The sequence below is a fragment of the Morone saxatilis genome, unplaced genomic scaffold (genome assembly GCF_004916995.1).
Source record: "Morone saxatilis isolate NCDOM2014 unplaced genomic scaffold, NCSU_SB_2.0 Contig14, whole genome shotgun sequence".
In the NCBI taxonomy this organism is placed as follows: domain Eukaryota; kingdom Metazoa; phylum Chordata; class Actinopteri; family Moronidae; genus Morone; species Morone saxatilis.
In genome coordinates, this window is record NW_023339696.1 from 5,126,342 (window position 1) to 5,140,663 (window position 14,322).

A 14,322-nucleotide genomic window follows, 5' to 3' on the forward strand; every position below is an offset into this window, starting at 1 on the left:
ATTGTGTCAATATTTTGTTATCTCCAATCAAATGAGAGGACCTCACCATGACAAAATTGTCAGTGACCTACATTTGTCAGGTACTTCTCATTATTAGTTGTTGAGGCCAGCTGTGAAATCTAAATTGTCCACCAGTCACTAGCGGTAGCAATGACCTGTACAGGAGGTGAATTGGAAATTATTATACCAAATAATTGTTAAACCATTTGAAAATTGTAGTTAGCCCCAATTTTGCTTTGATTGTTACAGACATGCTATATAGAGTCTAATTTTTATTCACAAAAATATAACTCTATGATATGATACGATTAGAATATTAATTCCTAAAACAATGATACGATAGATAAGATTACCTTTATTGTGATCCCACAGTGGGGAAATCGCAATGTTTATAACAAGGCAGCAAAGTGGATAGGAGAAGTATAATAAAACAGGTATATAAAAACAGTAAAGAGTAGCGGAAATAGGAATCACTTAATCAGCCTATGTACCAGAGAAAAAAACAGTAAAGGATTAATCACAAACTAATCCACAACAACAGATAACACAAATAGTAGCAGCAGTTGCACATGGGCAATAGATTGCACAGTGAATATGGTATAGTAATGGTGAAGTTGGTTTTCTTTGTATGTACACACAGCTACCCAGGTTTATTCCTGTTTCTTGTCTCTACAGCCGGTAGTAAAATTGCAGAACAACAGAGGAAACAACAAATACTCTTACACCAGGTAAATGTTAACACTGACTGTATATGTGTCAGAGAGACAGTGTTTGATATTTGAAGAGCCACATGCTGCGACAGCAAACTCTCACGTGTTTCATGTGTTCACTTCACCTTCACTTTTTGGATTCTGAGTGGAAAGAGTTTAATAATCTTCTCAGTTGATGATTCCTTCCTCTTTGTCTCTCCCTGTGACCAGCAACTCTGATGATAACCTGCTGAAGAACATCGAACTGTTTGACAAACTTGTGCTACGATTTAATGGCCGCGTCCTGTTTGTCAAAGATGTGCTTGGGGATGAGATCTGCTGTTGGTCTTTCTATGGTGAAGGCCGCAAGATTGCCGAAGTATGCTGCACTTCCATTGTCTATGCCACAGAGAAGAAGCAGACCAAAGTAAGCAGGACGTAATGTGCACACAGATTCCTTTAAGCAGTGGATTCCAGGAACTATGGCTATTCGCTTTCTGACTGTTAGTTGGACAACAGTTAGTTAGCTTAGCATAGCTTAGCACAAAGATAAAGCTAGCTAGCCTGGCTCTGTCTAACAAAATCCACCACCAGCTCCTCTAAAGATCTCTATCAACACTAATCTGGGACAAAGCAAAGGCTTGCTGCTTCCCCCCTTTTCTGGTCATTATGCTAAGCTAAGCTAACCAGCTGTTGGCTGGAACTGTATTATATAAATTATAGCACATAAAAGGGTTATAAAATGTCTTTCGATCTCGTTATTTTACTGTTATGTTATTCACATTACCTTTAATTAGAAACAGAGCACATGTTGGTCATATAGCTGTACTTAAAGAACCTCACTCTCGTTCCAAGCTTGTAGGAGAAACTGTGGTTGCCATGATAACGTAAACAACTCTGTCTAGAGCCAGTGTTTGGTTTGTCCGTTTTGAGCTATAAAAGAAACATGGCGGACTCCGTAGAAGACTCAAATGACATACATACCTATGAATATTATATTCAGTTTCTGTCAGTGGATCCTCCTTAATGTTGCACACTGGACATATATTTGACTGTCAACTCATTCTGTTGTACGTAACAGATTCTTGTGGTCAGAGCAAGAAAATACACTTAAAGGTCCAGAGTGTAACATTTTTTGCCGCCACCGTAGTTTCTCCTACACGCTTAAAACGGGAGAGAGGCGAGGGCTGTGTAATCTGCACACTGGTCTTTTAAATTACATGCTAGTATTTTTTTTCAACCAGCATTTCTGCTTTAACAGTTAGTAGAACAAAATCTTAACTAAACTATATTGTCCACAGCAGGTACATCGTGAGCGACTCCCCACTAAACTTGAATATCTGTGTCATTAGGTTGAGTTTCCTGAGGCACGAATCTTTGAAGAAACCCTAAATATCCTCATTTATGAGAACGGCAGAGGATCTGGTCCAGGAGGCTTACACCTTTTAGATTCAAGAGGCTCAGGGTCATCACTAGGGGCTGGCCAATCGGAGGAAGAGGGTGCTGTGGGAGGCGACAGACGAGTAAGACGGATCCACGTGAGGAGGCATATAATGCATGATGAAAGAGGGCACGGTCAGCAAACTGTGTATAAGGACTAATAATGTGAAAACACAAGACATGGGAGAGTGACTTAATGTATGTTGATTTTCTGTTGGATGCTAGCGGAATGAAAGATGCCCTTGATCTTAGCAATAGCTAGGTAGTTAGTCATTTCAATAAATGTCTTTAGACAGAAATGTAAGGGTTGATGACTGAAGTAAGAGTTGTTTGGACATGAAAAATGTTTACAAGAAAACAAATTGTGTACATCATTTAAATAGGAAATATGCAAATTACCTGGGACATGAAACTGGTGTACTTTGCAAATGTTAAGGCACCTCCTGCAAGTTACTGAATGGGCCTCAAAACCCAACTCCAACTCCACATGTGGATTTAATTCCTAGAGCAGGCAGTCACCTTTCAATGTGGGTGTTATGGTGATATGCACTGGCACCCTCCTCCGTGTTTGACTTGTAGGAAACACTGTGTCAGGCTGTTTGTTCAGGTTGTGAAACATCTGTTGCCTTTTCATAAGTTGGGCTGATATTTGCTGCCTGACAGTAATGAACAGAGGATGGTCAAGTTTAGCTTAGATATGTTAACACTGGAGTAAACCTGAGTAGCCATTTTTAGTGAGGTTGTAAAATGAATGAGATTGTTGAGCAGCTCCATTTTCTTTATTTAAATTATTACTGCTGTTGCTTCAAGATGTTTTTTATTAATTAATTTATGAACCTAATTTATTGTTTGGTATTTAACGTATTGTACGCAATCTTTGTGTTAACTAGTGCTCTATTGAGTTTTAATTTTTGGAATGATATGATGCACTCTTTAGCACACGTCAGATTTTGAATTTACTCCTGTAAATGACTAAATAGTGAACTTACATTTCAGTTTAATGTTTCAAGAGGAACCGTGACCATTTCTTTCATTGTGTACTTTATTCTGAGCCATGATTTTTCACTTTCGCTTTATATCTTATACCAAACCACTGAAATTTGCTCAAAGTAATTGGCCGTACGGTGACGATAAAGGTAAATAATACTGGGTTGTATTTTTATTTCCCTCAGGGAGAGGATAAGTATTTTCTTTGTAATATTCACCGGTGTCTTGTGTAAATTTAATCACTCTGAATACTGAAAAAACATTGAATGAGAGCAATATGTATCTCAGACCCTTTATAAAATCACCTTGGAATACTTTAAAATATGCACTAATATAACTTCCGTCCAACAGTGGTCATGGGAATGTTCTGAATAAATTACTTATGAAATCCAACTCAAGTTTTTTGGTCTCATTTTTTTCCTTCTTTCCTAAATATAATTTAAAAAATGGACTCCAATGCATACATTCAGAAACAAATAGAAGTTACCCACAGGATATTTATTACTGTGCTTACTTGATATGCCCCAAAACATGTCATTTATTTATCCTTGTGGTTCAGACCTTCACAACTTCATCTGGTTTTCAAGTGGGGCCCCCCCCTCAACTGTGCTAAGTCAACTGACCCACAGCGTCTCAGAGGGGCTCGACAGTAGTCCTGGAATCACCCCCTTGGCCCCTCAGATCTACTTGTCACTGCCCTCCCTCTCCTCTGCCAGTCTGGTTGCGCCATTGTTCAGTTCTTCCAGCCATCTGGATGTTGTCTCCGCCCACCTGGTGATATCCACAACCAATCTCTGGTTTGCGGTTCCTTTGACCTCCCAGTGCTCCAAGCTTACGCTCATGTACCTCCTCAGTCCTTTCCTCTGAGGGTACCGTCAGCTCTGTTGTAGTTCCTGACCAGAGTATATTGTCAACTTGAGTTTCCTTCCAAAGTGAACTCCTATTTCACAGTCATTTGCTGTAGTATTGCAGAAGGAGATCTGGGCAGCAGAGGAAGGGGGTGGTGGCTATGAGGCAGCAGGGCAGTTGGGTGGTGCAGTGTTCGAGGAAGATCTCTGGGATGGAGGGAGATCAAGAATATGGAGGGGCACTGGATCAAGTTTCTGCTCTGTTCCGTCTACAATGTGCAAAGGTGGAGACTTAGTGAGAATCCTGTTATTTGCTGTGTGGGAGACCAGACAACCAGGAACACGTCCTGTCATAATTTCCATTTCATCATTTCTAAAGTATTTAACAGTTTAAAAGGAAGGTACAACCAAATCTAATGAAAGGAAACATGATGGACAACAGAGGAGGAAAAACTACAGGCAATAAAGGCAGATTCAATTCTAAACTTTTTCTAAGTATTTAGATAAATGTAATTGTGTTCGTTTATGAAATATGTTTATTCATGACAGATAGAAGAATATAGGTAATCTTTTAGAAACATTTGTGAAAAACACATTACCCCTTTAAAATCCTTACATGTATAATAAAATATTAGGGTCTTAAAAATATACTATGACCTCTTTTGCATAAAGGTTGGAAATTAAAATCTCACCAAAATTTAGGAAAAGAGATAAACGAATTCGGTAATTCAGTTTAATTTGTACAAAAAGTACAAGCTGTCAAAGGTTTTATAGTTTATATTGTGAAGGGGCGTGGCGCGTGCGTAACGTCACTTCCGCGTACGTCCAGGGCGCCAAAAAAAGAAAAACCACCGCAGTTTGAAATGATGGCGACCGAGAAAGAGACGACCAGTCTCCGCAGGTTTGTGTGCGGTCAACTCCGAGATGAGCCAGACCTCAGGTACTGTTGTTTGTTAACGTCACTGTTTATTGTGTGTTTATATTTACTGTCAGGGGTTCACAGGTAACTCAGTTCTAACGTTAACATACAGGCAGATAACAGTAAAACCCTCTAGCTTACCTCTTTAAACACTGCTTTCCAATGGCCACTCAAACCAGCTGCATTCACTGTAACGGGAATGTGCCACTTACTACTGTACTGAAGACACACACACACACCACACACACACACCAACACACACACACACACAGCAGCACACAGGTGCCCAGGTTAATGTTTAAGGTAGTCCCATTTTGTTAAAAGATAAGATGTTCCTTTATTGAGCCCCCTTAGGAGAAATTCACAGTGAAGTATTTGTGTGAGTGACAGCTGCCAAGCAGTGGTATTTGCCATCATAGTAGTGTATGAGCTAACGATTGGAAGTTGTATGTTTCAGTGGAACAAGAGTATGGTGTCCCAGTGTTTGTACATTTTATGCTCAAAGTGCATCTAGTAATGTGCAAGCCTCTCGTTTGTGTAAGTAGAATAAAGTTTTTATTGACTGTAGAGAACTTACAAACTCCCAGTTTCCTGCACAAAATAAAGTTTTGTTTGGCCATTTTGTTTTTACAATCTTAATTCCAGCACACTGACCTTGCGGATTTTGAAAAAGCGATATCTGGCCCATGTACGATGTGAATCATTAAGTCCAGGCCAGAGACATTTCATTAAACAGGTGGTTCAAGAGGAGCTGATGAAAATGCAGGTACCTGAGTAATACCGTTTCTTTACGTGTTTTAGATTTTTTCTTTTTTTAGGGGCGTAACTTTTATTGCTGTAGTCATTACTGTCATCATCATTTTTTCCTGCTAGGATAATGACAACATTAAAAGTGAGTTGGAGACCAAAAAGCTCCAAAACAAAAGGAAGAGAGTAAAAGAAAATGATGAGGCCATAAGTGGGGCAGAAGATGAAGTTAAATCCACGGCAAAGAAATCTCGTCAGTCAAGATCATCGTCAGGTAAATTAGATGACCTGTGATTTTAATAATGTATAGCATGTTCTAGTTAGAAGTTACTTAATGTCATTATCATCATTAACAACAGGACTTTAAGCAAGAATTGTTTTCAGATTGATTAAATTGTTTTGTCTGAAATAAATGTCCATTAGTGCTTGGTGATGATATCAGAGGTCTTCTTTTGTCTGAGTAATTGTCCAAAACCCACGTACTTTCACTTTACAGTGATATAAATAGAGAAATGCAGAAAATCCTCATATGAGAAGCTAAAACCAACAAATGTTTGGTGATTGGGCTAAAAAAAAGTGACAAACGTCTCATCAAAATAGTTAATTAAATGTATGGTCAAAGGTTTTGGAGGATCTGCTGGAAGAAATGAAATATAATATTCATAGTTGAATGAGCTGATTTATCTACAGAGGAGCAGGTCCTCTTCTAAGGAGTCTGCCACGTTGAACCGCCATGTTTCTGCAGTAGTTCAGAACGAATAAACTAAACACAGGCTGTAGACAGGGCCTTTGGTGAGTTTCGTGGCCACCATAGTTTCTCTTACACACTTCACACCATGTTCTCATTCCCAGATCGTCAAATACCAACGGGAGCAGTGTTTCAATCTGCAACTTCACAGCTAGATGCCAAATCCTACACACTGGTCCTTTTAACGTCCTCGTACAAGTAGCATTGTTTAGCGTAGGTTAAGATGATCACTACTATATATTCGGCATTTTTCATAAAAGACTATACTAATAGTCATTGGACCACAGCTATGGTCCAGGCAGGTCAGCTGTTGGTTGGCATACCACCCATTGAACGCAGTTGCCATTTCAGATTATTTCACTCAGTCAGTACCTACGTTACCTACCTGACCATGTCTGTGTGAGGTTTGTTCATTAAGTTTGGTTGCTCTGCTGTAACCCATGAAATGTTGTCTTTTCTTTGCGTGGGTAATGACAGAATCTGAAGATAAAGAGGACTGCAAAACAGGAAGTGGGGAAGGTAAGGAGGAAGAGCAAATTACGTCTGACTCCGAGGATGAAGAGCAAGCAGTGCAAAAGTCAAATGGAAACGGTAAACCGCAGATAAACAGTGACGACTCTAAAGACGAGGAAAAGTCTGAAAAAGAAGAGAATGAGCGTGACTGTGATGACAGTCCAAAAGAAATGGTGAAGAAGAGAGAAAGTACTTCAAAGAACGGAAAGACAGGAAGTGGTAATGCAAGTGAAGGAAAGAAAACACCACAGAGTGATAAAGAAAATGAAACTGACACAGACAAAATCAATGCTACTGACTCCTCAGACAACAGACAAGGTGCCTATGCAAACTTTATACTAAACTGTATATCCCATACATGAATGCCTATTCGTTTATATTGTCACTGTTTTTTTATGACTTGATATGACTTTCTGGTTTATTATGCAGAAAAAAACGTCTTGGGAGAAAAGAAAGATAACGATCCTGACTCTGACTCATCATCACTTCCCTCTGTGGAGGGTGAACATCATAGTGAGAAGGAAAATACACAAGATAAAAAGAAGAAGAAAACCGTGAAAAAAAAGGAGCGTGGCAAAAGTCAAAAGGCGAGTCCATTAGTGATGTTATGAATCAAAGTCAGTCCGAATCGGAAGAATCAAGGTTGTAAAGAATTTAAGTCTTAAAAATCTTTATTTTGAATTAAATTGTTACATTTCCAGTCTTTTACACGTAGAAAAAAATGCTGAAACATTTTTTTTTTGTCTACAAGTGCCCAATTCTTTATCCTTCATGTTGAGTCAGTTCAAGTGTATTTTTAGAGCGCATTGAAATACATTAGAGATGTACAATAAACGTCACAACCTCTTCAGTCCTCTGATTTCTCCTGCAGGATGACAACAGAGCAGTTTTGAGGCTCAAACGCTACATCGCTCTCTGTGGTGTGAAGAAGAACTACAAGAAGCTCCTCGATGGCTGTCGCTCTGTGCGCTCCAAGGTGGCTGTTCTGAAGAAGGAGCTGGAAGATATTGGTGTCCACGGTCAGTGGGAATACATTCACCTTTTAACAGATCATACATTCTGGGCGGCTGAAAACTGCAAATTCCTTTTTTTATATTTGCCTTTAAGTAATAATGTGTGTATGTGTTTTTTAAACAGGCAATCCATCTATTGAGAAATGCAAAAAAGTCAGAATGAAGAGAGAGGAAGATGAGGAACTAGTTGATATTGATGTCAGCAACATTATTGCCACACAAGGTAACTGTTTGTCGTTTTTCTTGGTTGTTTACATCCATTACTATATGCTTTTTCATTTTTTTTGGAAGAAAACCGTTATTATGTAGTTTAAAGTAGCCAAGCAGAGTTGTTAACTTGTTCATTGAAAAACAAACAAACACCCAGTTGCTTTAAATACTGTCATTTTTTGAATCCACATGAATCTGTACCAACCCAAAATACTAATGGATGCAAATGCAAAAAAATTTGAAAATTTATTTTTTTCTTGTGCATATCTCTTATCAATACTTGATTGTCATTGTAGTGTAGGGTTTGGGTGACATGTTAAAATTTTCCAGCCAGCCACCATCAGTCCAGTGACTGATTGCTGATGCAATAGCTCGCTCCACAGCTGTTTTTCTTCTCACTTGTTTTCGGCTCAATGTGTATACTGCACTGCTGAGCAGCAGCTCTCATTCTTCGGTGGTAGACCATTCAATTTACCAACTAAATAAATAAATAAAATAGTCAAAGTGACGGAGTCAGCAGATAGCTGATATATTTGTCCAATCACCCAACCCTATTACAGTGTTAACAGAAAAGACCAATTTACACATCACTTAATATGAATTCTTGAAAAGCAAACCAATATAAATGCATTGGGCTTGGAAAGTCTAAGTTCTAGAAAAAGATTGTGCAAACATTGTTAATGTAATGCATATGTACATGGCAGGTAAGCACAGTTAGCAGTGTAAAAATGGCTTTTACATGCACTTTAAGATGTCCTATAACCTGGTTGGGTCAAGAAGTGCACCTATAGTAATGTTATTATTGCAACTATTTGAAGTGATTGAGTCATGAGTATTGTTTATCACTTTATAGCACACACAAAATATGAAAATGTTGATTAATGACACCCACTAATGTGGGTACCTCTCTCAGGTCGACCTAAGCGCAGAGCCTCAGCCTGGCAGGAACAACACGACGCTCCGTCCTCTCCATATGTGCGCACTCTGAACTCTGGCTCTGATAGTGATCAGGAACATGATACACAGAGAGGGCGCAGAAGAACAACAGACTGGGCCAACCTGCAGGGGATCATCAGTGATGATGCAGACAGCGACTGACCGGGAAATACATTACTTTGATTGTGAGGATTATAATACAAAATATTTCTAAAAACCTATTTTCAGAAAAATATCAGTGGAGAGTTGATCAATTATTGTTTCATGTACATTTAGTATGTTGTATTTCAAATAAAAGTATTTTTCCTGGTGTATAAAAACATGTGCTGATTCACTATTGATTCTCTAGCTGAATGAAATAACTATATAACGTTATAAACTATATATAAAAGTATTCGCCTGAACAATTTTCTCTGTTCCCATGGAAACGTGTTGACTGCGTCACATTCCCGGAACTAAGGTTAGTAAGCTCAGAGATAGACGGAATATCTTGCCGACGGACTGGTCCTACGAGGTAAAGAGTCGTCCTGCGTCCCTACAGGTCAAGCGATAGTTGGTGTTATTTACTTTGTTAATTATGAATACCCGTACAGTTGTCGTGTGTTTGTGTGCGGCAGCATTATGCCACACCGAACAGACCTTTGCTCATGAACATGTCAGTGTTTGTTCTCAGTCAGACGACGGCTGGATACCACATAGCTGCATGCATGTGACCCTCAACTCGACTGTCACAGAGGTATCTCAATAACAGATTATAATAGAAAAACTACTTTAATATCTATGCTGCATCGAAATAGCTTAAAGTCGAGGTTAATATTTTGCTTAAACTCTTACAAATTGTTATATTATCAAATCTCTGAAAATGAATACATTATGAGCACCAGGTGTTACTGCTACTCTGTCCATCAGAAGTTGCACTAAATAACCTTTCTTTTCTAAATTAAATTGAAAACACACTGAATCCATTATATTCTCTTAAATCTGATGTACTTAGGCCCTATACCACACACTTTATACACGTTTTATACAGGAATGGATGATGACACACCAGACGAGGCCTCTGCGGAGCTCAGGACCAGGCACCTCGGAGGATGGGGTGTTGCTCAGATAGCTGCTGGCACTGGGCTTGCTGTATATGCTATGTGGGTGGGAATCCTCCAGCCTGGCTTCCGAAGAGTCCCCTTGAAGCTGCAGGTATAGTTTAAGCTTCATAACATTTTGAATTGATGTGACTCTTCTTGTACCCATTGAACCTGTAAAGTGATCGGAGAAACACTTTTTATTGGAAGCTCTTTACGTTTTCTTCCAGGTCCCTTATACTCCTGCCAGCAAAGCTCAAGTAGGCAATGTAATGACATTGCTGAGAGGTCGAAAGGGAGGCCTCGTGGACTTGGGATCTGGTGATGGTCGTATTGTAAGTATAATCAAGATATTTGGGTTCTTTTTTTCTTGCACTTGTGAGCAATGGATTTTAACTCGGGTAGTTTTTAATCCTTAAGGTCTTGGAAGCCCATCTGCAGAGTTTCGCTCCTTCTGTTGGTTATGAGCTCAACCCCTGGCTTGTTCGCCTGGCCCGCTTTTATGCGTGGAGGGCAGGTCATCATGAAAAAGTGTCGTACCGAAGGGAAGATCTCTGGAAGGTTTGTCACTTGTGTTATGGCATTAGTAACACACCTGTTCAAATTTGCAAACTGAAGTTTCTCCAGCCACCATTAAATGAGTATTTCCAAATATTATTGTAACTGATCTTGGCAACAAGAAATAGTGACACAGTCAAACATCTTTATGAATAAACACACCACAGAAAAAATATTTGTCTATTTACCACCTGCCTTTTATCTCATCACAGGTCGACTTGACAAAATGCAAGAATGTCACAGTGTTTTTGGCTCCTAGCGTGGTGAGTAATACATTAATATACTATTATATTTTAATAATAGCAATAAGCTCAAGTGAGCTCAGTTGAATGGTAAATGGACCTGTACGCTGTACTTGTATAAGCGGCCTTTCTAGTCTTGCCCGACCACTCAAGAGCGCTTTTTACAGCCTAGTGCCACATTTCAGCACACATTCACACAGGCGATGGCAAAGTCCATCGAACAGAAACTAACTCATTTATACCATGATGCTATGGCATCGGGAGCAAATTTGGGGTTCAGTATCTTGCCTCAAGGATACTTCGACACGTGGCAGGAGGAGTCGGGGATCGAACCAACAACCTTCTGATTGGGGGACGACCCGCTCTGCCTCTGAGCCACAGCCGCCCAGTTGAAAGCCAGGTAAGATGAGGTCTGGTTGGTCTACAGAAACTCTTGTCTCTGTTTCAGCCAGGTGGTTACAACTTGTTAAAAGGAACCTGAACGCCATTACCTTACTACATTTTTTTTAGATTTTAGATACAAAGATTCTGTGAAGAATCTGTCAGTACATGGTTGAAGTGCAGGCTCATTTGGATGCGTTATTATGCGTTATATATTTATTGAAAGTGTTGCAGTCATTTTTTACTGTGTTTTTGTGTTTGTAGCTTTTATTATTGCAGCAGAAGTTGCAGGCTGAGCTGCCTGATGATGCTATGGTGGTAGCTGGTCGTTTTCCCTTCCCTGACTGGACACCCTGCAGGATTGAAGGACATGGTGTGGACAGAGCCTGGGCATATAGCATGCAAGCACAAAGACAGCACATCCTCAAGAAAAATGATAAGCTCACAGTCACTGATAGCAACAATGAAGTAACCAATGAGAAAGAAACCATTTGAAGCTACATGGATGTCTTTTCCCCTCTAAAATGGTGACATGGCACTATACTGTATATGACTGACTTACTCCTGATCCTTCACTGGAATATGGAGAATGTTTAACATAACTTGACTGTCTGTCAGACTACATCCAGTTGTAGATGTTGTCAAAAAAGTATTCAAACTACTTTACTGTGGCCCTGAAATGACAGGGATCAGAAAACATGTAGGTTTTTGCACAAATGCCAATTTTCTGCTCTTTTGATGGAGGGGATCCTTCATAATGCTTTCTGTAACCACACCTTTACCTCCAGAATACTATAAATGTTTTAGGGATTACCTACCTTTTTAAATGTTGTTTTAAATGCCAAACAACTGATTATTTACTTATTTTCTTATATTGATTGTTATTTGTTAGTACTTGTTGTCCTTGAGCAAGGCACCTAACCCCTAACTGATCCTGGAGTGTCTCTACGTAGCAGCCCATCACTCCACCTGTATGTGCACTATTATTATTATTATTTTGGGCCTGTGTGTGTGTGTGTGTGTGTGTAAAACATTAAGGGGGAAAATAATTTCCTCATTAGGGATTAATAAAGTATATCTTCTTCCTCTTCTATTTCTTATGCGGGCCTACATATAATTAGACAACTTCATAGGAAATTTTGAAAGGAGGAACTAAAAGTTTAAAAGCTTTGTGGGTTTGGTCAAAGGCACTTAGTGCTGTGGAAATGTCTTTGTGTCAGCAGCTGTGGATTGTGACTCATCAGGCTCTGGATGTCAAAAGTGACTCGTGTTTTTTTGTTTTGTTTTTTAATCTCACCGCCAGATTGTAAATTCTCTTCATGTTCTACAGCAGTATGACATAGTTACCTCTGTATACATTTTTTTGGGTGTGTGTGTGTGTAAATTATTATCCAGTCAGTTTGTTATTGGCTGTTGCCAAAAAATCTCTTTATTCTCTTGAATTGTATGTTTTTACTTTGCTGCTATAGTTTCTGCAATAAAAGTAATTGCTCTAATCTCTATATGGACTATAAATTGCCCTTTCTTGAGCATCATGTGCTGGACACTTAATTTGTCACCTTAACTGAAGTAATGTGTTTATTATCTGGGGAAACACCACTATGGCTGACATTAGTCAGTGGGTCACGTTGATGGTGGCCTAAGCAAAACAAACAATATGTTTTACAGTGACTAAAACCTGTACTTTTGTAAGCAGTCACAGATATTGTTCATAATAAATAATGCAAACAAAATGATGTGTTTACACAATCCAGGATAGCTTTAAACATAAACTGAATGATCTCTGTATACAACTACCAGTATTAAACTGGATGTTGTGTATCAGAAAAGGAGAAGTTAAGAGAGGAGAGAAATTTAAATATCCCCATAAAGCGAGACTTCTTAAAATTGTGCAGTGTTGCTTGGAAAGTCCTGCAGATAATAAATCAGTAATGAGGTGAAGTACTGCAGATGGGTCCAAGGAGAGAAAACCAGCCATATTATATGTATCTCTTTAAGAGGCAGTGCATGCTTCCACCCTGTCTCATACTGTTTATTCTTTTGTCTCTTTCTGTTTATGTAACGTTATTCCATTGTAAGTCAGACATTTCTGTATGTCCCTTTATGGGCTTGATCTAATCTAGAAGAAATACAATAAATGAACACTGTGCATATCAGTACCATATAACATGAACTCCACACACTTTCTTCAATTTATAACTCGTTGCTGACACTGATATTCAGTGTTACTCAAGAACATTGTGTTTAGTATTTAGCTATATATATATATATAATGCTACTAATTGTGCCGTAGTTTGAAAGATATAACCGGGGGTCGTGCTTTTATTATTGTGACTGACTTGACACCAGCAGCTTGGGTTGGTTGATGCAGCAGCGAAAGAGGAAGTTGCGAAGCGAACCCTGTAACTAGCAGGCTAGCTGTAATCTTGAGCCGCCCTAAGCATTGAAAAAGGGGAATAACAGGAACAAGCGCGCATAGTATTATATGTTTAGTGTTACTACAGATGTGTCAGATATATAAGTTAGGTGTGCATATCCACCCGCTTTGAAAGTACAAACGGTAAATGCACGTTTCGTGAGCAGCAGTCAGAGAAGCATGTCAACGTTTGACAGCTAACAAAGCTAACGAGAATGATATCTTCATCCTTCTAGAAAGGCTAGCGAGTTAGCCATCCGCTGCAGCCTGAGCAACTGGGTAACCTAGCCTCGAAACGCTTCACAGAGAAAGCTCATTAACGGTTCACGGTTGTCCGGGGCTGAAGCCAGTGTTAGATGTGCCATAAAAGAAACAAGGATTTCTATATTTAACATAACGGTGAAGGGAATTACACGACAATACAGCTGAGCTACCAACTCGAGATAGCTGACTCAATGTTGAGCCTATGTGCTTGGTAATCGAAAACGCGTTTTATTTGTGCAAGGTAAAATCAACTCAGTGTTTAACGTTGTTATTGTATTCAAAGTTAACGACACCGAGCTTCGCTATTAGCTGTGTGTGAGTGAGTATCGACC

The 14,322-nt window shown here is 39.2% G+C and overlaps 3 protein-coding genes across 5 annotated transcripts in view; all 3 read left to right on the top strand.

Annotated features, from left to right (window-relative positions):
- Positions 1 to 3,514, top strand: part of kctd13 (potassium channel tetramerization domain containing 13) — a 6,518-nt gene extending 3,004 nt beyond the window's left edge. Inside the window, exons 5-7 of the mRNA XM_035655402.1 lie at positions 676 to 728; positions 921 to 1,116; positions 2,042 to 3,514. Of these exons, the coding sequence (XP_035511295.1) occupies positions 676 to 728; positions 921 to 1,116; positions 2,042 to 2,290 (498 nt within the window). The 3' untranslated portion in view covers positions 2,291 to 3,514. The remainder of the gene's footprint in view (positions 1 to 675; positions 729 to 920; positions 1,117 to 2,041) is intronic.
- Positions 3,515 to 4,821: 1,307 nt separating this feature from the next.
- hirip3 (HIRA interacting protein 3) lies at positions 4,822 to 9,361 on the top strand. Its single transcript, XM_035655338.1, has 8 exons — positions 4,822 to 4,904; positions 5,529 to 5,649; positions 5,757 to 5,904; positions 6,856 to 7,209; positions 7,321 to 7,478; positions 7,763 to 7,910; positions 8,029 to 8,127; positions 9,028 to 9,361. The coding sequence occupies exons 1-8, from the start codon at positions 4,828 to 4,830 to the stop codon at positions 9,210 to 9,212; spliced, it is 1,290 nt and encodes a 429-aa protein (XP_035511231.1). The 5' UTR covers positions 4,822 to 4,827; the 3' UTR covers positions 9,213 to 9,361.
- Positions 9,362 to 9,501: 140 nt separating this feature from the next.
- antkmt (adenine nucleotide translocase lysine methyltransferase) lies at positions 9,502 to 12,812 on the top strand. Of its 3 annotated transcripts, none has more exons than XM_035655389.1 (6): positions 9,502 to 9,564; positions 10,081 to 10,244; positions 10,360 to 10,464; positions 10,550 to 10,690; positions 10,900 to 10,950; positions 11,575 to 12,812. In XM_035655389.1, the coding sequence occupies exons 2-6, from the start codon at positions 10,083 to 10,085 to the stop codon at positions 11,803 to 11,805; spliced, it is 690 nt and encodes a 229-aa protein (XP_035511282.1). In that variant the 5' UTR covers positions 9,502 to 9,564; positions 10,081 to 10,082; the 3' UTR covers positions 11,806 to 12,812. The 3 variants fall into 3 exon arrangements, with proteins under 3 accessions (XP_035511282.1, XP_035511280.1, XP_035511279.1); XM_035655387.1 differs by having other exon boundaries at positions 9,522 to 9,591; XM_035655386.1 differs by having other exon boundaries at positions 9,535 to 9,786.
- Positions 12,813 to 14,322: the final 1,510 nt, after the last annotated feature.